The following is a 22,004-nucleotide window of genomic DNA, read 5'->3' on the forward strand; positions in this document are numbered from 1 at the left end:
GGGACCTTATTATTAAGCTATGGAAAAATTATAATAAAATAATAAATATTTCTGAGTTTGTATTATTACCTCATTGATATTGTAAATATAAAAATTCTGAGTTTTAATTTCTTCTCCAAAACTACATAGCGCCTCTTTAAAAGCATCATCGATTATCGAGCACAATTTGAATTAATATCTAAGCCTTTTTCATCTGCATGTTTGTATTTCTGGCTATAATAACAACAAAAAGCATTAGAAAATAATTATTGTCAAAAATGCAGCAGAGGATACTGGTAGTTTGCATGTTTAGGGGGGATTATTTCTTTTTAGTTGAAAGAAAGTTTAGTCTCATGTCACGACAGACCAGAGCCATTAAAAAAAAAATGTCTGATTTAAAGAAATGTGTCACTGTTTCTAGGCCTTCTTATCAAAGCAACATAGACAAAGATCACTCCTGATGATATACCATAAATTGCAGTTTATTCAAGTTTTATACAATATACATACTGTTATTATCATACATATAGTGGTTTTCCATACAAGTAATATCAGAAGACAATATAACTGGCCGTGTAAGGTTAAATACTCTGACGAACATTTTGTAAAAAAAAAAAGAAATATAAATAGCAATAGTTTCATCATTAAAGAAAAAACTACAGTCCTATAAATACAACATATTCGACAATATACTGTAGCAATATGTACAAAAAATAAGCACTTTTTGGGGCTATGTTGAAAAAGACTCAATAAGAAAGAGAAAAAGGATCAAAGTATGACTCGTGCAATACAAAAATAATTTATTGGTGAAAATTATTTACTCTAATTGCATATATTTGCAAATAAATTTCCCCTTCAGTCACTAAAGTTGGAACAAATCCCCCCTTATTTACATATTTCCACATTATTGCATCACCTGACAGGCTGAGAATAGGAAAAGGAACCACTTATGCTCTACTTGTGATTCTGATATTGACCAACATATACATGCGTTTCTTTCTGAACCAGGTGCTACAACATAACATTTCACATTTGTAAAAACAACATGTGCTCGATTAGTTTTCCCTTCATGACAGACCATTTCCACACATGAAGCACTGTGCTCCAGTTGGGAGTCAGCTCTTCTTTCACACCAAGAGAAATAGATCATATCCACACGATATTGAGGTAGAGAAATCTGCACTTTAGTTATGACCGGGTTAAACAGTGAGCATGACATGCATACTGCGCAACAACATTTGGCACAACACTGATGTGCGGTTAGCTTTGCTAATTATCTAAATTAACTCTAAGTGCTCATTTGGCTCATCAATAAGACAACTATTTGTTCTGTTTTGTTCTTGCTCTCCTTTGTTATCATCCATTTGTTTTGTGTTACTCTGTGAATTAACATATTGAAGCTAATAAGGTGTAAATAAACCTGACAAGAGCATCTTCTCTGCTTTTAACCCGATAACAGAATAAAAACATCTTAAATGTGCAAACTAATTTTGAATCTCATCACTTTAACAAGTCTACAATAATATCACATTAATATTCCTACTTTCAGATAAATCTGAAAAATAATGATCACCCCCTCCTGTTTTCTCTAATGAATGTCTCAAAATGTCATGGACACTTAAAAGAGTCAGGGTAAATAAAGAGAACAGGTTCCAAAGCATTTTCTAAGAAAGACAGTGGCTTAAATAAATCAGTCAATAGTTGCTTAAAGTAACTTAATTTAAAAATTAATTTTGTTCTAAAATGGATATACAGTGCATTTATTTTTTTAGTTTAAAAAGGCACAGACAACGTGTTTCTCCAGGAGAGAAGAGGGCTTGGACCAAGAAAGCAGAGAAATGCAACATCAGTTCTCAGGAAGAACTTAGACGTCCACATCCTGTCTTTTTAATGTAATACTAACTAACGAGTCTTGTGTTATAATGTTTGTCAATTTCCTGTTTGCCAAATTCACATATTCGTGTTGGTTCCTCTATTACTGTGCTCACACACTCTTTATTTCATGGCACTCAAATACCAATCTTAAACCCCATACCATGCATCCTAGTTTATTACTGCAATCCTCTACGGCAGTATTACCCTGTCAAAAGTGTGTAAATATAACAGGCACTTCATTCTTCCATAACGCTTTCATTTGTGAGAAGACATCTGGGATTAAACCTCCGCCTCTGGGTTGTGTGTGGTTCCCAGTGGCAAATAAAAATAGTTATTCCACCCAAAATAAAATAAAGTAAGCCAAGAGGAAGAAGTTATCAAAAATGACAGCACTCATAACCAGAAAAACATTGCAGTGATGCTAACTCACCTGCTAGGAAAGAAATGGACAGAAAACTTCCTAAAGTGGTCCCTTTGCTTAATCTTAGAGAGGTCACATTATTTTATTTTTCAGGTTCATACTTCTATTTGGGGGTCCTAGTAGAATAGGTTTACATACTTTAATTTTCTCATATGGTGCATTGCTGCAGCATTCCTTTTCATACTGTGTCTTGAACGCTCCGTTTTAGCTACAGAGTGGGACATCTCGCCTGTGTTCAATCTTTGGTGAGAGTTGCACATAGGTATTACTTAACGGGCAGGATGTAGCCAATCAGAGGCAGAGTAGGGCGGGTCATGCCAAGCAATGTAGTGTGATCTAAAATAACGCTGCTACATTAGTAGCAACTGTATGTCTGCTGACTGACTGGAGTGTATTTATTTTATAATAAATATATAAAAATATAACACCTGTTACATAGTGACGCACATAAGTCAGGGAAGGCTCGACTCCAAACCAGGCATTTCAGGCAGTGCAGGAGCAGTGTTTTCTGTGAGAGAGTAACCCCCCTTTGGCGTGGACTTTTGGCTTTTTCACTTTGCAGACCTTTCAAATGCACAAAAATGCTCCAAAACACAATCAAGGAAAGGCAAAAACCCCAAAAGCATAACCTTTTTAACAAAAAATTATGGACCAGACCTTTTCTGTAGCCTTTCCCATCCTTTTACCACATTAGACGTCTCTGTTCTCTGAAGTTGTTCTGAGTAAACTAATGATCACCAACAACACAACAGAATGGTCAAAAACAACCTGTCGACTGACCAGTCCATTTTCAATCAAGTGGTCCATGTTGGAGTCCAGTCTGTGTCCTATAATACTGACAGCTCCTCGTCCTCACACAGGAGAGGTTCCACTTCTGGGACGCTGAGCAGTGTGCTGGTTTTAGGAGAGTAGTTCTTCCTGTATATGACGAATTGGGCAGTCACCTGACCAGGTTAAGGCTCATACAGAATTATACAGATTATATCAATGTTATCTTTTCTTCAGGCAACTACTGATTTCTTTCAGAAACACTCTGACCTAAAGGCATGAGTAAAACTCTTTATATCAAGATTAATTATACAACAGAAGATTGTATAAGGAAATTCCAGCCTAAATTATCAGCAGCCACGGTAAACAATCTCAGAGAGCACAGATTATATCTTTTGTTAAAGCAATTGTTTGTGGCATTTTGGGACCTTTGGGCTACAGCCAGTTTAGCATCATATCTAATTTGTTCGATTCGAACAAAAATCAACGTGTAAAAATTACAATTTGAGGTTTAATGGTAGTTTTGTGCTACTCTTATTTGTTGGTTTGGCACAGTCACTTCCTGAAGTTTTTAGTATGAAGTACATACTTGAACGGGCAGACATCAGAGTGGTAATAATCTCTCAAACTATTACTGTAAGTACAGGTTGGTGGCATGCAAACTCAAATTTGTGTCAAACATGTCCACCAGTATTTTAATTAAAGCACTTATTTGACATCAACACAGCAGGTACACATTGCAGAAGGATACGAAGAAGTCCAGTATGAGGACTCCCAGGCTGCCAATGAGCCAGGCCAGATGTTTGATGATGAAGGTCCGTTTAGAGCCCTTCAGTGCAGGCAGGATCACGATGACGCTCAACCCATATGTCCCATTGCCCATCATGGCCAGGGCAAACAACAGATAGGAGGTGCCCTCTGTAGACTGTCGCTGGAACTTAAATGGATAGAGTTTATTTCATTAATAGACAAACAGCAGCACAGGACCTGCACTGGAAGTATTGTAGAGCTGCAACAACTTGTATCGTATTCCCAACTATGATAAATGATTCATCATTTCAGCCAAAAAAGTCACATGTGCTGGGTCCCACTTCTTAAATGGGAGGATTATTATCATTGACATTTTGACAGACTAAATGATTAATGGATTAATCATTGAAATAATCTCAATCTTGTCAATGGGCATCACTTCTTTCTCTTGGCATACATATGTGAAAACCCGCAGTCAGAGAAAAAAGAAAAAGGTGAGGTACTATATCAACCACAAGCCAGGTTTCTGTTTCACTCACAACAATTAATTTGCTTTCTGTGTATTTGCGCTCTATCAAAAAAAAACCTAAAGGGATGATAACCAACAATGAATTCATTCTGCTAACAAGCATTCTATTGTCTGTGGCATGGCAGTGGACAATGGAAAAAAAAACTGTTAGTTAATTCTGAATGTGTCATTCAGCACAAACAGCAGGAAGGATGTGTGTTCTGTCAGTGGAGCTGAAATACACAGGCTAACTGAGTTCATCACCTGCATTATACCCACATCCTCCCAATACTGTGAAACCAAAGAAACATTTTAACCTTGACTGAATAGTGGAGGTTTATAATGTGTTTTGGCTACTTGCCCGGCAATGGACTGGACCCAAAGAACACTGGGTAACCAGAAAATGTGTTTACCATCGTAAAACTGAAGGTAATCAGTGCTATTTTAATTTTTCCACCAAACTGGATGGGTAACCTGTCACTAGAAATGATGTAAAGGTGAAAATGCTTTGGGGTTTCTGCTGAAAAACAAACATGTTTGAACATGCAGGAAATTCCCACGGGGCAAGGCCGACTAAAATGATTTACAATAAGCATGGAGAGTGTGTGTGTGTGTGTGTGTGTGTGTGTGTGTGTGTTTGTGCCCAGAAATACTGGCACTGGCAGGACACTGAGACGATCCCCCATCTGGTGATTAATGGCTGCATTCGATCCAGGATGTTTCCCCAGCACAACAGCACCATTGTCTTCAATGTCTGGTTCTCATTTTGACACAAATAACTGTATATACAAGCAAACAAATCCCACCACCCTCTTCAAACACACAGTCCTTGTTTATGACAGACTTAATAAGTTCAGTTTTCAATGGACCCCTGAGATCACCAATGAGAGCGCCGTCCAGGATCTCCCGTCAGGATTATGGCACTATTCACATGCAAACCATGTGATGAAAAAAGGAAACCAACTCCAACATCGCTAATGAATCAAACCAACAAATTGTCACTTACATTTTTATAAAGCTGGGGGAAACGTGAGCAGAGGTAGAAGACAGATGCCAGGTATCCACATATATAGCCAGTGATTTCCACTGATTTAGAGGTAGTTGGACTCTGGCAAAGATGAGGACACAGAGAGGTGAAAGTGTATAAATATAATACATTACAATCACCATCTCCAGTCAAACGTGAATTAACGTGTATCTAACAAACTTGAAAATATCAGAGGTAAAAACAACGCAAATTTGATTCATGAACTCTTAAATCTAACGCCTGCACGTGTACCCACATACATATGCAAATATGCACAGCACACTGCACACAATCCACCTACCTGGGTGTCTAAAGTTGAACTATTGTCTATGATGAGTTTGGGTAAAGCCAGGAGAACTAAGGTAGCAGCGCCACACCACATGAAGCACAGCCACTTCAACACAGGGCTTTCTAGAGCACACACACACAGAGATACAAAACAGAGAGCTGACAGTGAGGACACACAAATAAATTATCACCCAAAACAAATCCAACTCTTTGCATGAGCTGATAGCCATCTGAGGCTCCCATAAATAGCGTCTATACGTATCTTTTCACACTACACAAGTGCAACGGACATGAATTTATTTTTATCATGATTCATTACAACAGGGCTACCTGCTTTAAGGTATTTGTTTTACTGACGTGCTTGCCTTGAGTAGTGGTCAAAGGAGCGGCTGTAAATACTCCTTCTCCCCACAGTACTGTCGAAGAATAGCTGCGAACAAAGCTCCGCTAATTCGGTTATAAACATGTTTCATTTCATTTCCTACACAGTATCTTAACGTTTCTCAATTCTGTTCCTGGGGGCCCATGCCCTGCATGTTTTAGATATTTCTCTGCTTCAACACACCTGATTTGAATAATTGGCTTGTTGTCAAGCTGTGCTGACGCCTGATAACGATCCATTCATTTGAATCAGGTGTGTTGGAGCAGGGAAACATCTAAAACATGCAGGGCAGGAGGCCCCCAGGAACAGGACTGAAACACTGCTATAACTTCATCAAAATAGAAGTGCCCCATTATTAAGCCATTTAAAAGCTTTAATTATGCAGCAGCAAAATCTGGGCATGTTGGGTTTTCACCAGCAGTAACTTTACACGACTCCAAGAACAACAGAAAGCAAACAAGAGGAAAGAGTCAAATACAGCAGATATCTGAAAGTACAAACAGGGACGCAGGAGAGGAACATAAAAACCGCCCTTCTATCAGGTTCTCTGCATAGACATGAATTTAGTACTGTAACGCAGGCTTGTTTGAGGGAGAGAACGGGGATCATCACGGGTTGACCAAGGTTGCAGGACATCACCACAGCACACTTGGAGGCAGGGCAAGCACCCAAAGTCCATCTCGGGGCGTAACGCGGTGCAACTTGGTAAAACTGGTAATGGAAACCAAATCAGTGTAGCATGGTTTGACTTGGCAAGTGCAAGTGGAAAAGCTCCATTTAACAGCTCTGTGAAGGGGTTTTCACACTGCGTAATCTTATGTGTGTCGTCTTGGATAAGTCTCGGTATGATTATGTATCATTTAGCAGTTATGCACTTTTGGCTTTGGTGATAACCGCTAATAAGTGGAACAGCTGGAACTGTCCCAGTCATCTCTGAAGTCAGCAGGTGGCTGGTCTTTTGACTCCATAATACAGATTTTTCATGTCTGTTTTATTTATCTCATCTATGGGACTAATATTTACATCTTAATGTAAAACTACTACTACACCAGCCTTTGGTGGTGGTGTCCATTCGTAAGCTTTCTCCATTAATGTGAGGATTGGGATCTACCTAATCTCTGGGATATATCTCTGTCGTGTGGTAATGCTTACACAATATTTTTGATAACTTAGCAAGATGATCCAAATAAGAAAATGTGAACATATTCCAGATGTGCAGGTTTTCATTTTTATATATCTCCTGTACAGTTTGTATGGCTGTGTACACATACAGATAGTGATTGAAATTAGATTTCATGATTAACAAAGTTGTAAAGCCAACAGTGTGCTGCATCCAACAAGGCCTAACTTTCACTTCATGCAGTTCAAAAGGAAACAGTAACTGAGTCAACTGCAGGAAATACTTCCTTCCTCATAGTTATGCTTTTCATTTATCTACAGAGTCATGATATGGTTGACTCACACAGCACAGTCATCACTCCCCAGCTCAAGAACAGAAATAATGTCGGGGCTTACTTCTGCTGGAGCTGTTCTTGATTTTATAGTAGAGAAACTGGGAGATGAGGATCAGGTCTGTGAAGATGTAGAACACCACAGTAACTATCTGAGAGAGAGAGAGACATGGAAAAAGGAGTCACAGTTTTGTTACAATATTAGATTTTACAACTTAACTCATCACATTTGTCGGTTATGAGTAAATAAGTTCACACTGTTGAGTGGTTCCCTGTATAGAGACAGGGCTATTAAGGAAAAGCTAGATGAAATGAGAACAATCTTTAAATGATTGTGTCTGGTAACAGTGCTGCAGTGAGGGTAATATTCAATTTGACCAATTCAGGTAAATACTCTTTCAAATTCAAAACCCCTAGAGTCTTGTGCCATTGAAATATTCTCCTCTCTAAACAAAGTGATTACAGCAAACTTAACAGTTTCAAACATGGTGTGAGCGATACAAACACAGATGTGAAAAAAGCCTGCAGCAAAAAGATGGCCTGAATGCAGCCTGTCTGAATTTTATGTATTAAGTCACTAATTTCTGGGATTAGAAAGGAAATGGCTGAGTTCTGAGTTCACAGCACAGACAGACACACTCCAACAGATCAACTGCAAAGAGTGAGTCAGACTAGGCGGTTACACACCAGTCAGCCATGACATTAAAATGTACTAACCAGTGGAGAACACTGATCATCTTGTGACAATGCAATGTTCTGTTCAGAAGCCTTGGGTCCTGGCATTCATGTGGATGCCACTTGACATGAAACACCCCACCCAACATTGCTGCAGAAGTAGTACACCCCCCTTTAGGGCAACGTTGACCTGGCTTACTAATTCCTCAGATCCAAACCTGATCGAGCATCCATGGAATGTCACTTCGAGTCGTTCCATGGATGCCCCAGCGTGTATCAAACTTTACTCTGACCCATTGAGGCACAGGAACGGGACCTTGGGGGTGTCAGGACTATCTTCGTAACGTTCCTCGGGCCATTCTTGAGCAGTTTTTGCAGTGTGTCAGGGTGCATTTTCCTGCCTATTGCCATGACGGGGTGTGCTTGGTCTGCAGCAGTGTTTGGGGTGGGTGTTTCATGTCCAGTGTCATCCACATGATGCCAGGACCCAAGGTTTCCCAGCTGAACATTGCATCACAACCAAGTGATCAATGTCATTCACTTCCCATGCAAGTCCTTTTAATGTTGTGTCTGATCAGTGTACATCTGGGTGAGTATGTGTGTGACTGTTTACCTGAATGGGCAGCTGGCTGGTGAGGTAGCAGCCTGCGAAGCTGGTCAGGTCTCCACTGAAGAGGAAGAAAAGAAAGCCGAAAGACATGGCCTCCTCCACTTTACCGTTCCGATAGGCTTCAATGACCTGCCTAGATAGATAGATAGATAGATAGATAGATAGATAGACAGATAGACAGATAGATAGACAGATAGATAGATAGATAGATAGATAGATAGATAGATAGATAGATAGATAGATAGATAGATGAGTTTGACCTCAAGATGTAGCACTGGTTTAAGAATATTAAAACATCACAATTTTATAGGACTTACGGTAATGTGGAAAGCAGAAAACAGAACATGGATATGAGTCCTATCACCACGCTGCAGTACTCCCACACATTGTCCACACACTCCTCCAGCAGGTACAGGATCCACGGCGTCCCGTTGACACACAGCGGCCTGCTCAGCGCCGGAGCTGTCCAGTTGGCGGCGGACACGTCCACATTCTTACCGGGGAAACGCGCGGAGGCCATGGCGAGATACCGGCTCTGTCAGCCGGCTGCAGGGTCTGGCCTCCTTCCTGCTTCCTGCTTCTAGCGGTGCCTCCAAATTGTAAGTAGACGCGTGTGTTTATTTTGGCAACAAACCCCAAACCTGAAGAAAGCAGGTTTGACACACCTACCTACCTCATTAAACAGATGTGTGATGACTGATCCTGTCATTGGACGAGCCTGCAAGAAAAAGCAATGCATACGTGGGTACTGTGGAGTAGAAATGAACAGCAAAAACTGTTAGAAGTGTTGCAAATTGTTTAGAGTTAACCCCAAAACAATATTTACGTCCATATCTCGGAAAACCTTTCTATTTTAGTGATGTATGCTTAACGTGGATACTCTATTTACTCTAAAATGAACACCAGGCAGGCTAATTTTAGCTTAATTTGCATTAGCTTTACGCACTGTGATTTGTTAAGGCAAATTTGCATAGGACTTGAGGATGACATGCTAACAGACAAAGATGCTAAAGTTAGCTTCAAGCAGCCGCTCACCTGACAGAACAGACTCGGTACAGACTGCAGAGTGTTAGTGGGTCGGCGCAAACTTTCCCCACATCCTCACACGTTTCTCTAAACTGCGTGTTTGGTCTCTGAGGAAGATTACAGATTAGCTCCCGGTGTCATCATCAGCATCCACCGCTGACTGATGACCCCCGGGTGTCAAGGTAACCGGAATGACATCATAACATCCTGTGAGAATTTTCAAAATAATGTAATTACAGGCAAACAGTTCAATACTTGAAACATAGTGATTAACAAATTGATAATAAGGAACTTCACTCTTGATTAGTTTGTCGTAAACAATGTTTTATTATATGTCTCATTTACACGTCGGTCTATATACAGGTATGGGGGACTGAAACTGTCAAAATCAGGAATAAATAAAGAAATGTATACATGGATCATTAGATAAATTAATATGCCATTAAATGCACCAAAAATGAAACAAGACTACTTTTCACAATTGAAAAATGAATGTAGGCATTCATTAGTTTATAAAATGTGACATATTGATATTTCAGCTTCAATTTGCCTCTGTTTTTATTAACTTTATATAAATTCAGCTATTAATTCCCTTTTGCATTTCTCTTTATTCATTTATGATTTGGGCAGTTTCATGACTGTACAAATAGATGCCATGCAGTAGCAGCACAAACAGTTTGGCCACATATAAAATGTAAAATAGAGATTTAAAAGATATTCTTTCAAGTTGTCTGTATGATATTTAGATGTTGCAAATGTTGAAATGACAGAAGTATAATTCTATTTTTCATCAGGAAATACTTGAAGCTACTAGCCAATAGAATATAATTTATGATTACTATTTTACAAGTGTAACTTGATTGAACTTGAACTTAATTGATGTGTACCAGACAGTCCACTAGGAGCAAGGCGTTAAATCATGCGCTTTTATTTTGAAGGCAAAAGTGTCTCTACGACTTCTATGAATTTGACGCGCCGGAAACTGCCCGCATATTATCCAGCTTCACTGCCGATGGATGATGCCTGAGGAAATACTGCCACCTACTGGTCACATGGGGCGATCATCAGTGCAATCTTGGAGCAAAATAAACAAACAAATACAATGAAGTCAGGTCAAAAACACACTTATTGCTTATCTGGAACATCATAAGTCTTTTTGGTGGAGCCCTCATATTGTTTTCTTCATTATTTTTGTTTTACTATAATTATTTATTTTAACAATACTACAACTGCTACAGCAGGTAGTCCTGGTGATAATCATATATTTAAGGCTCAGAGTGAACTTTTTGCAGAGAAATGTAACAAGGCCTTTTATCTTTTCCTCTAAATGGTTGCAGCCAGTAGTCTCATTATGGCACTCATGCAAACATTGAACGGTATGTCTGAGCTGGGAAAAGGGATTAGGGATAACTTTGGTTTGGAATGCAGCCACGAAGTCCCTGAGCCTCAACTCCTCTCTCTCAATCCCCTTTGTGGTACCATGCTTCCTTTTAGAGCTCATTGTACATTCCCAGGATCATTACATCATAATTTCAAGTATTGGTTGGTGGAAACAAGATCGAGGTTGTTCCTCTAACAAAAGGTTTAATTTATCTTAAAGTCAACAGCCCATAGCTTGGTTGACTGCTTTAAAAGGAGAGTGGCAGAAATTTAAAAACAATGAATTGGTCAGGGACAGGATTTTGTGTCAGGTAAATGTTTAACAAAGATGAATAGGCCTACTAATACTACTACTAACCAAATGCAAGATCAAAACATGAAATATCACTGATGTATGATATGGTCCATCCAGAACATTCAGCACTGACTAGAATTAGTTATTTAGAGTAACCTATATCTAAAGCCCTAAAAGCCTCATTCCTAAAAGTACATGACCTAATTTGTAGTGACACCTGATGAATAAGTACTTGGTGTGTAACTAGCTGGGAAAAGGCCAGTAAGATACTTTATGTCACAAATATCATCGTATTTCCTAATTCCGATTGTACTTGAAGGCAGCACCCTAACTTGCCCCTCCCTGCTGCCGCGTGCCAAGTATACAACACACAGCACTACTGTGGTGTTTAATGTATGGTGTCATTTTCAATTAACGCCAAACAAAAAGCATTTATACCTACAAAAATGAACACTTTACAGTGATCATATGCCAAAACATTTAGACACTTAAAATGACATGCCAGTTTGCGCTTCGTTCACAAAAGTCACAGCTTTAATTAGGCTTGTGGCGCCACTACGTGACATGACTGCTCCCTCTATCTCTGTTTAAAATCTGATTTAAAATGCCTGCAAAATCTACAAACAAGCGATTTTTGAAAAACTTCAGTGGGAAATAAAAGACAATTATAGATAACATAAATATAACCTAAAATCTATTTGAAAGTAACAAAGCAGGCTATTTTACTGAATATGGAGACTTAATGCATGATTTCAAAAGACAGTGCGCCCAACCTGTAGCCTCCCAACCACTCCTTAAGTCTGCCTGTACACGCCTTGGAAGAAAATGATGAAGGTGTTACCCAAGATCTTATTTCACTTTCTTTCGGCTGGACCTGTGGCAAGCGACGGGACATCGGACGGGTTACCACTTAACTAAAGGTAGATACCAACAAATGAATAAAGTAGAATAATCTATCAGTGTTGTCACTCACTTGATACTGACTGATGACAGACTGTCAAGATACACGATGTCAGGTAAAAGTCACAGGTATGTTCAAATGTTTTAATGGAAACATAGCAATGAACAATAGGCCTACGCAGGGAAAATGATTAATATATATTTTGATTTTGTTCTCAAGTCCTGATGCTTTTGTTGGAGTTTGATTAGAGGAATCAGGCCATCTGAATTTATGAAATAAGTTGTATCTGTGCATACGACTCAGAAATGTTTATTTCACTTTAATATCAATCTTAGGCGTTGCCATTTTGTAGGCCTAGTTGAACTGGAAAAACAAGGAAGAGACGTTACATAATCATAAGCACTGAACTAAATGTTTGATTCACATTTAGTTTGTCTTATATAGCCTACTGTATATGTAATTGAAGTAGCTCAGCTATATTAGTCAATCATTTATTCTGATAGTATTGAGATCTATAGATCTCCTTTGTCAGACTCAGCAAATGCCATCACAGATTATATAGGTTACAATATACTATACAGACCTACACATTATGAAATGTGATCAGCGCATAGGTTGCAAATTTGAATCCCCAGCGAGGTTGTGAAGGAGACCTAGAAACTGCAGTTTGCTCTGTAAAAGCATTTTGGTGTTTAAATAAGTAAAATAATTTACATTCTAATTATTCAATCCCCAGGTTCTTCATGCAGCAGTTGGTCTTCAGTTGAATTAGGCTCTGATGTCTCTAGAGAGACATCATGGCGACTGCAACATCAGGTGAGTCCCGTCAGTCTTTATTTGTCTTCTCTCTCTGTCCATGTTATATTGTAAATATTAGAAAAGTCCTTTGTCTTTAGATGTTTCTGTATAATCCAGTCTGTAAATCTTGGTTGTCACTCAGCTGACTGCTCATTTCAATCCAACACAACACTAAGTATGAAATCACTATAAACTGTAGCTCAGTGACAGACCATCACAGGGAGGGGATCCAGCTAACGTCAGGCCCACAGTCACAGTTCAGTCAACTGTACATCACATATTATTACTGGTTATTATTATAAGTAATGATTATTACTAGTGTTAGTGAATGACTAATGTGTTCTAATTTATAAATATTCCTGCATTTAAAATAATACTGAGATTTGTGCCAATCCTAAACTAAACCATTGATTGATATCCTGTGTTATTTCAACTTTTTTTTTCTAGTTTAAAAGTCTCTCATGCGTTTATAAAAATTGGATTTTATTGTTGTTACAATTGTGTTCTTTGTCAAAGGGTTCAAAGCCAACATAGTCCAAGTTGGTGTTAACAAAACGTGAAAGTTTGTTGGAATCGCATCACAAGCCTATGTGTTGTTTGAATCTGCAGTCATGAAATTTCTCACTACTACCACCAACAGTCCTTGTGTTAGACACGTCATGTTGTTCAAAGCAGGTGTATTCCGTACAATATTAAATAAAACTAAATAATTATAAAGGAATTTTAAATACGTAGGTGCCAAGTTATGATTATGTCTGTGATAATTACTGTAATGCAAGTTTATCATCACAATAAAAAGTGTAAAAAGGGGGAAAGATACCAATTGCTAATAGCTAATTGATTATTTGGCCTACCAGTCTGAATCAACTACAGTTTTCGCAGCAGCCACGTCTCAGGTCTGTGTGTCAATATGTCAAATTGATCCAAGTGGACTCTATTAGCTTCCATTACCTATTGTGTCATCATCATCATGATATAAAACATGTATTTTTTGAGGCAGACAGAGAATGTGAACTATGAACTGTGCTGTGAAGGAAAAATGATGTGCTGTTGCTCTTTTCCATCACAGCTACTTGTTAATTGGTGGAGCATCATGCTGCAGCTAGAGGTGGTGTTGTCTCTCTGTTTGAGTCTGTTCAGGTCCACCACATTCTGGATCTGGTCTAATTAGCCTTGGGTCTACTTAGGACTGGGTTGGACTCACCTATAGGGTCTTTTTCAGTAGGGTTTTTTTTTTAAAAATTTTGTTTACAGTACGTTGGGTTCTAACAGGTTTTATATGTTTGTTTTAGATCTGTTCCAAAGTTTTCGAAAATTACATTGGTCATTTAAATGACAATATTGTAATGAGAAGGTCTACTATAATGTACATGTAATCACATCAATAAATAAATGAATGCTGTTTCCTTACATTTACAGGTGATCTGCAACCTCTGAAACGCAGCAGCAGCTATGAGTTACTGCCACCTTCCAGTGAGTCAAACTTAACTGTGTTATCCTATTAAAGAATATCCGAGTTTACAATATTTCAAAGGAAAAATTTTAATGTAAGAAACTAAATAGCAGTGAAACTATAAATTAGTAAATGCATGTCTGTGCTTAGTTGCCTTTTCTTAACCTTTGTTCTTCACAGTGTCTGAGCTGAGGGTTGTTCTGCTGGGGAACAGCTGGTCTGAGAGGAGTTCAGTGGGGAACTTCATACTGGGAGTAACTACATTCACCCAAGCACCTAAATGCAGTCTGAAAATCGGTGGACCGCTGGAGCAGAAAAAAATAACTGTGATCAACACAGGAGAACTGCTTCATTTTAACTTCTCTCAGCACGATCTTACACAGTTTACAGATGAATGCATGAAACTCTCCGATCCTGGACCTCATGTGTTCTTGCTGGTTATACAGCCTGAAGACTTCAATGAAGTACAAAAACGAAGGCTTCAATCAATCCTTGAGAACTTCGGTGATCAATCATTTGATCATTCGATGGTTCTGATATCAACACCCAGAGTGAAGAGTTCAGCTTTCATGGAAAAATACATGGAACATCCTCAACTAAAAGATTTGATCAGAATGTGTAAATACAGATATTTGTGGCTGAAGAACCTTGGACATTCAGAGCTGTTAACACGCTTGTCTCAAATCGTAAAGGAGAACGATGGAGATCATGTCAGCTGTGATGTGTTTGTGGACTCAGCATCTTCTTTACCAGGTGATCATCAAAGCCCGCGACAAAAGGAAACAGGGACATCTATCATAGATGCTGTTAAAAGTGCTGGTAAGTGCTGAAACTATTCTAACAATTAAAACTTTGTCGTACAAATCCCCTTTGATTAAATTTAAACATTTATTAACAAGTTAATGATATAATTTTTTTTCCCGGGCTGGATGTGTTTGAAGGAATCACTGCTCAAGTCTCATGGGAAAACCCTTCAACTCGCAGTAAGTAAATTCATTACAATGCTAATTATGTATTTGCATGTAGATTTTTGGTGGCATATTTTCTCCAGAATGAACCCAAATACATCCCAAAAAGTATAAAAAAATAAAATAAAATGCTATGTGTTATGTTATTATCTCCCATCTGTTGAATTCAGTTTTAGCTACTTTGTACTCGGTACAAGACATACTGTACATATATTTTATGAGAAATGTGACACTGTTTTTACATTTCACATTCCTCTACTGAAGGAGGGAATGTCTGTGCACTTCCCTAAAAACTGAAATTTAAACATACACTGAGCAAGCCAAATTTGATACATCACACATTCGAAACCAGACGGTGTCTAATATGAAATACTACTACTGCCAATAAGCCAATTCCTATGCAAACCTAGTTTGCTCTCAGGATAAACAGATATTACATATACTATGAAAAGCTCAGCCAGATGGAATATATTTTTTGTTAACTTAGGTAAGACCTCATGTATATACAGTATTTTCTGTGTCAATGTGAATACACTGTAGCATTGTATCAGATTATTGTACATTTCACAACCACTAAGCTGTTGTTGACTTAATTTTTCACTGGTGAGAAGAAGTACTTACTCATTTTTGGGGATATTTGGGGATCGTTCTTTAGATAAAATCCATTAGCCATGCAAAAATCAAGATGGTTGCCATTTTTCCAAGATGACTGAAATAAATGAAGTCATAATTTTTTTTACCACAGAAAATTTTGATTTCTAACTGTAGAAAGGCTAAGAGGTATGATTGGACCAATTTTAAATGTACAACCGGTTTGATATAAGGCCGGACCTGTAATACCAAATTTTACAATGAGAGAGTCAGCAGCTCCCAGGAGGAACATAATGAGAGCCCATGAATGAGAGTGTAGCAGCACTACAGTCCATCAGGGCAACTGCAACATGTTGTGTTTTCATTTCTCATAACAACAATTCAACTTGACACCCTCCAAATCTCCAAAATGGCAGCCATCTTGCCATTTTGGTTGAACAATTTTTTTGCTTATCTGCTGCCCTAACAAGCCATCAAACAATATAAACAAAACTAACTACTATCACCATTTTAATAAGTCTGCTTGTTGTCAATTTCAATTCACAACAGAGTCCTTACTAAGACTAAGTGTTACTAAGGCTTAAACACGTTTGGTTGAATCCGTCTGCTGTTTCCATAACCGCTAACTATTTTTCTGTGAATTGCTGCTACACTGGTCAGCCTAGCACAAGCAGCAGTGGTGGGTAGGGCATGAGGTTATTGATTAATAGATCCAGAGCTTATTAATGAGGGATTTTCTTCTTTTTTTTTTTTTTTTTTTACTTTTAATGTTGGAAAACCATGTTAAACAAAATATTAATCAATATTAATCATAGCAGAAAATGTGTCTTGAGGGTAACATTAATGTTTCTGACCACCACTACATCTTTTCTAAAATGTAATTTCTTATGTACAGTAAAACAGTTGTATAAGAAAGTAATTTGGTTAACTGTGAATAATATAATGACACATCACAAATTTTAATCAGAAGAGAAAGATCTTTTTATATCTAAACAAACAAAATAAACAAACTCTTGTCATTTTCATGACTGAGTAAACTGAAACAACAACAAACTGACCTTAAAGGACAACTAAATTTCATACTGTTTTAATTTGTTTATATGTGGCGGACCCTGCCACCCTTCTAGCTTCAAACAGTGTTCTGGGACCTTATTTTCCTCTGAGAACAGCTTGTTTATTCAGTTATGGAAAATACATATTTCTGAGTTTCTATTATTACCTCATTAATGTAAATATAAAAATTCTGAGTTTGAATTTCTTCTCCAAACTGCATAGTGCCCCTTTAACAACATATTGGCACTTTGAATTGAACCAAAACATTGGCAAATTCTGTAAGTGACTGAAGAGATCTCCTCACATAGCAGATTTCCACTAAGTCACTGCAGTGCTGCATGTCAGCAAACCCAATTGACACATGCCATAGACATCACCTGTGCATTACTTCACCAAGTTACCTGCCACTCTGTATACAAAAAGGCTATCATACCAAAAATAAATGCAAGGCTAAACAAATGGATAAAAGGCTCACATCAGCCAAGTGTGTTGAGTTCAGCCTCAGAGGGAGGATATTTCATTTTTATCTTTCTCTCTGTTGTATTTCAGCAGCTGGATTCAGGATTGTGCTGCTGGGAAAAAGTGAGGACAAACAGACAAAAGTTGGCAACTTCATTATCGGGGACCAAGCTTTTCATTACCAAATAACTTCCCGAACCAGACAGTGTGTGGCCACGTGTCGAGAATGGAACGGGAAACCACTGACAGTAGTGAAAACTCCACATAACATGTTTAGTCTACCTTCTGACATTATGAAAAGAGAGGTGAAGAGCTGTATGACTCTTTGTCCTCCTGGACCAAATGTTCTCCTGCTTTTAGTGAAGCCATCTAATTTCACTGAGGAGGACAGACAAAAGCTAATGCTCATCCTGAGTTTGTTTGGTCGTGATGCTCTAAAACGCTCGATGGTCATTGTGACACATGAGGGGAATGAAATGAATGTCCATGTGAATGATCTCCTTCAAAAGTGTGGAGGAAGACACTGCAGTATTTCTCAAGATGACCACAGATTGTTAATGAAAAGGATTGAAGAAACAGCAAATGCAATCAGTGAAACTCCCCCCTCTGCTTTAAACCTGGTTCTGTGTGGGAGGAGAGGAGCAGGGAAGACTTCAGCCGCCAAGGCCATTTTAGGTCAGACTTATTCAGTCTCCACCTCATCAGAGTGTGGTCACAGTCAGGGAGAGGTGTGTGGACGTTGGGTTTCCCTGGTTGAGCTGCCTGCCTTGTGTGGAAAACCGCAGGAGGAAGTGATGAAGGAATCGATCAGGTGTATCTCCCGCTTTGATCCTGAGGGTGTCCATGCCTTAATCCTGGTCCTACCTGTGGGTCCCCTCACTGATGATGACAAGGGAGAGTTAGAGACCATTCAGAAAACTTTCAGCTCTCGAGTCAATGACTTCACTATGATTCTCTTCACTGTGGAGTCAGATCCTACAGCTCCAGCTTTTCGTAGCTTTGTGAGTAAGACCAAAGCCATCCAGGACCTCTGTCAAAGTTGTGAAGAAAGATATGTTTTTCTCAACATCAAGGACAAGCAGCAGATCCCAAAGCTGTTGGACATGGTGGAAAATATGAGATCCTCTGAAGACAAACCATCATCCTACACAACAGAAACATTTGCATTTGCCCAAGTAGAAAAGATCAGCACACTACAGACTGAACTGACGGACCTGAAAACAAACTGCAGGGGCATCTGTAAGTAATATAAATAATAATTTAGATGATAATAAATCAAAATATTTTTTCTGTGTTCTTTAAGTAACTCATGATCTTTATATTTCATAGATGATGACGAGGAACAGAGCCCAGAGGGTCTCAGGATTGTGCTGGTAGGGAAGACTGGCAGTGGGAAGAGCTCCTCAGGAAACACCATTCTAAGAAAAGAAGAGTTTGAGGCCGATGTATGCCAAACATCAGTCACTAAACGTTGTCAGAAAGCACATTGTGAGGTGGATGGTCGTCCAGTTGTTCTGGTCGACACTCCTGGTCTGTTCGACACAACATTGTCCAATGATGAGGTTAATGAGGAGATGGTGAAATGCATCAGTCTTTTGGCTCCAGGACCACATGTCTTCCTCTTGGTGATACAAATTGGTAGGTTTACAAAAGAGGAGAAAGATACATTAAATCTCATCAAGGAAGTATTTGGGGAAAATTCAGGAAAGTTCACCATCATTCTTTTAACTGGGGGTGATAACCTAAAGAAGCTATCCATCGATGACTACATCAAAAACAAATGTGATGAATCATTCAAAATTCTGATTGAAAATTGTGGAGGAAGATACCACGTTTTTAACAACAATGATGAAGGAAACCGCACACAAGTCAGTGAGTTGATAACCAAGATTGACGAAATGGTGAAGAGAAATGGCAATAGCTGCTACACTAATGAGATGTTCCAGGAGGCTGAGGCAGCAATAAAGAAACAAATGGAGATAATCCTGAAGGAGAGGGAAGAGGAGATGAGGAGGGAGAGGGAGGAACTTCAAAGAAAGCATGAGGAAGAAATAGAAGCAATGAAAAAAAGAATGGAAGAACAGAGGGCAGAAATTGAAGAGGAGAGAAAACTGAGAGAAAAACAACTTGAAGAAATGAAGGCAAACATCAAGAAAGAACAGGAAGAGAGAAAAAATGAACAGGAAATGAGAAAAGAAGAAGAAAAGAAGAAAAAACAAGAGGATGAAATTCAGAAACAGGATTGGAAGCAAAAAGTTGAAGCTTTGGAGCAAAAAATAAGATCTGAGTCAGAATTAAAGGAAAGCATTTACAGAAAGCTGGGAGAGAGCAGAGAAGAGATGAGAAGAGAACGGGAGAATGAGGTGAACAAACAACAAGAATGGTGGGGAAAACGACGTCAAGAAGATGAACAGAGACGACAAGAAGAACAAGCAAAACTAAGAAAGCTTCAAGAAGAATACGAACAAGAAAGACAAAATTATGAGAAGAAAAGAAAAGAAGAGGACCGAATCAGAAAAGAACAAGAGGAAAGAGAGAAAAAAGACATTGAGGAAGAACAGAGAGCAAGAACTGAAAATGAGAGAAAAGTGAGAGAAAAACAACTTCAAGAAATGGAAGAAAACATTAAGAAGGAGCGAGAAGAGAGAAAGAAAGAACATGAAAGGAGAAATGTAGAAGACATGAAGAGACAACAACAGGAAGAAAGTAAACGACAGAAATGGGAACAAGAAGTTAAAGCTTTGGAGCAAAAAATAAGTTTAGAGTCAGAATCAAAGGAAAGCGTTTACAGAAAACTGGAGGAGAGTAGAGAAGAGATGAGAAAAGAACGAGATGACCTTGAAAAAAAACAAAAAGAATGGTGGGTCAAACGACATCAAGAAGATGAAGAGAGACGACAGGAGGAACAAATGAGACTTCGAAAGCTGCAAGAAGAATATGAGCAAAAAAGAGAAAACTATGAAAAGAAACAAAAGGAAGAGGACCAAATCAGAACAGAAAAAGAGGAAAAAGAGAAAAAAGACATCAAGGAGAACCATAAGAAAGAAGTGGAGCGCATAAAGAAAAAATATGAAGAAGAGGCCAGAAATACAGCTGAAGAGTTCAATGAATTCAGAGAGAAGAAGGAGAAGGATTTTGCAGCTCTGATAGACGAACACATTAAGGAAGTGACGGATCTGAAGCAACAGCAAGACAAAGAAATGCAGAAAAAGCAGGACGAATATGACGGATTGAAAGACCTTTCATCCCATAAAGAAAACAATCTGAAGCAAGAAATGGACAAAGTACAGAACAAACATAAACAAGAATTGACTGACTTGATACTGCAAATTCTGACCCAAAGGAAAGACAACAGGAAAAAAATAAGGACAAAGCAAGACACACACAAAAAAGAGCTGGCTAACCTTGAAAAAGAACTTTCGGACAAAAACCAAAGAAAAGAGAAGAAACAAATGGATGAATTAAAGAAAGAACATGATCAAGAAATGAAAGCATTGGACAAAAAACTTTTGACCCAAAACAAAGCACATCAGAGCTTAGAAAGGGCCAAGTTGTCTGCAAAACACATAGAAGAAAAGTTGGAAATGAAACAAAAGATTGTGACCCAGCAAAAACAAAAACGGAAGGAACGCATTGGTAATTTAAAAGAACGGCATGAACAAATCATGAATGAATTCAAACAGAGCGTTTTAGATGAAAATGACAAAAAAGAGAAAGAAAAAGTGGGTGAACTACAGAAGACACACGACGAAGAGATGATTGTGTTAAAGCAGCTACTGACTGAAGATGTAGACGAAGAAATAGATGAACTGCAAAAAAAACACAAAGAAGAAATGAATGACCTTAAAGGTAAACTCTTGACCACCACAGACAACTCATGGTGTTCAGCTTCATGAGAGATTGTATTTTTGATGTATATGTATTCCTTGGATCTCATTGCTCCAGTAGCAGCCCCATTTCAACAGCAGCCCTGTGATTACCATTTGTAGCTTTATTTACATGGTGTATGTTCACTGTAACAGTGCTGTTTTTAACAATGTCTTGACTCATGTTGAGACAGTCATTTACAAAATGAGCTGTACAATACAACTGAATCTAATGTATTTGTTTTGTACAATTCCAAACTATTTCTTTTTTATCTCAATGCTTTTTAAGGTATTTTTTTATTGTTTGCCTACAAAATATATACATATGACAGGGTAGTCAGTTGAAATATTATCACATCTAGCTGTGTGTGTGTGTGTGTGTGTGTGTGTGTGTGTGTGTAAATAGATACTGGGGCTCTTAGAGGTAAAAAAAAAAAAAAAGCCAAGATTAGACTAAAGTTCCGGGGAAAAAAATTATCT

At 38.4% G+C, this 22,004-nt stretch overlaps 2 protein-coding genes across 4 annotated transcripts; one reads left to right on the top strand and one right to left on the bottom strand.

Annotated features, from left to right (window-relative positions):
• Positions 1–440: 440 nt before the first annotated feature.
• Positions 441–9,889, bottom strand: LOC141008293 (lysosomal amino acid transporter 1 homolog). 2 transcript variants are annotated; one of them, XM_073480608.1, is made up of 9 exons: positions 9,770–9,889; positions 9,408–9,452; positions 9,052–9,324; positions 8,738–8,867; positions 7,514–7,601; positions 5,630–5,739; positions 5,308–5,409; positions 3,795–3,980; positions 441–3,219 (listed from the first exon to the last, which is right to left on the bottom strand). In XM_073480608.1, exons 3-9 carry the CDS (start codon positions 9,252–9,254, stop codon positions 3,103–3,105), a joined length of 936 nt encoding a protein of 311 aa, XP_073336709.1. In that variant the 5' UTR covers positions 9,255–9,324; positions 9,408–9,452; positions 9,770–9,889; the 3' UTR covers positions 441–3,102. The 2 variants fall into 2 exon arrangements, with proteins under 2 accessions (XP_073336709.1, XP_073336700.1); XM_073480599.1 differs by having other exon boundaries at positions 9,052–9,452.
• Positions 9,890–12,291: 2,402 nt separating this feature from the next.
• Positions 12,292–21,707, top strand: LOC141008222 (uncharacterized). Of its 2 annotated transcripts, none has more exons than XM_073480484.1 (7): positions 12,292–12,355; positions 13,073–13,152; positions 14,554–14,607; positions 14,768–15,406; positions 15,529–15,570; positions 17,749–18,897; positions 18,988–21,707. In XM_073480484.1, exons 2-7 carry the CDS (start codon positions 13,134–13,136, stop codon positions 21,552–21,554), a joined length of 4,470 nt encoding a protein of 1,489 aa, XP_073336585.1. In that variant the 5' UTR covers positions 12,292–12,355; positions 13,073–13,133; the 3' UTR covers positions 21,555–21,707. The 2 variants fall into 2 exon arrangements, with proteins under 2 accessions (XP_073336585.1, XP_073336592.1); XM_073480491.1 differs by having other exon boundaries at positions 12,317–12,355; positions 17,752–18,897.
• The last annotated feature ends 297 nt before the right edge of the window (positions 21,708–22,004 follow it).

This window comes from Pagrus major, chromosome 2 (genome assembly GCF_040436345.1).
Source record: "Pagrus major chromosome 2, Pma_NU_1.0".
In the NCBI taxonomy this organism is placed as follows: domain Eukaryota; kingdom Metazoa; phylum Chordata; class Actinopteri; order Spariformes; family Sparidae; genus Pagrus; species Pagrus major.

Coding starts and splice junctions, on each gene's coding strand:
- LOC141008222 (XM_073480484.1), top strand. Junction 14,608..14,767: donor TGAGTTACTGCCACCTTCCA/GTGAGTCAAACT, acceptor TGTTCTTCACAG/TGTCTGAGCTGAGGGTTGTT. Junction 18,898..18,987: donor AACAAACTGCAGGGGCATCT/GTAAGTAATATA, acceptor TATATTTCATAG/ATGATGACGAGGAACAGAGC.
- LOC141008293 (XM_073480608.1), bottom strand. CDS start 9,254: ATGGCCTCCGCGCGTTTCCCCGGTAAGAATGTGGACGTGTCCGCCGCC. Junction 8,868..9,051: donor TTTCTGCTTTCCACATTACC/GTAAGTCCTATA, acceptor CTATCTATCTAG/GCAGGTCATTGAAGCCTATC. Junction 5,740..7,513: donor CAAGAACAGCTCCAGCAGAA/GTAAGCCCCGAC, acceptor TGTGTGCTCTAG/AAAGCCCTGTGTTGAAGTGG.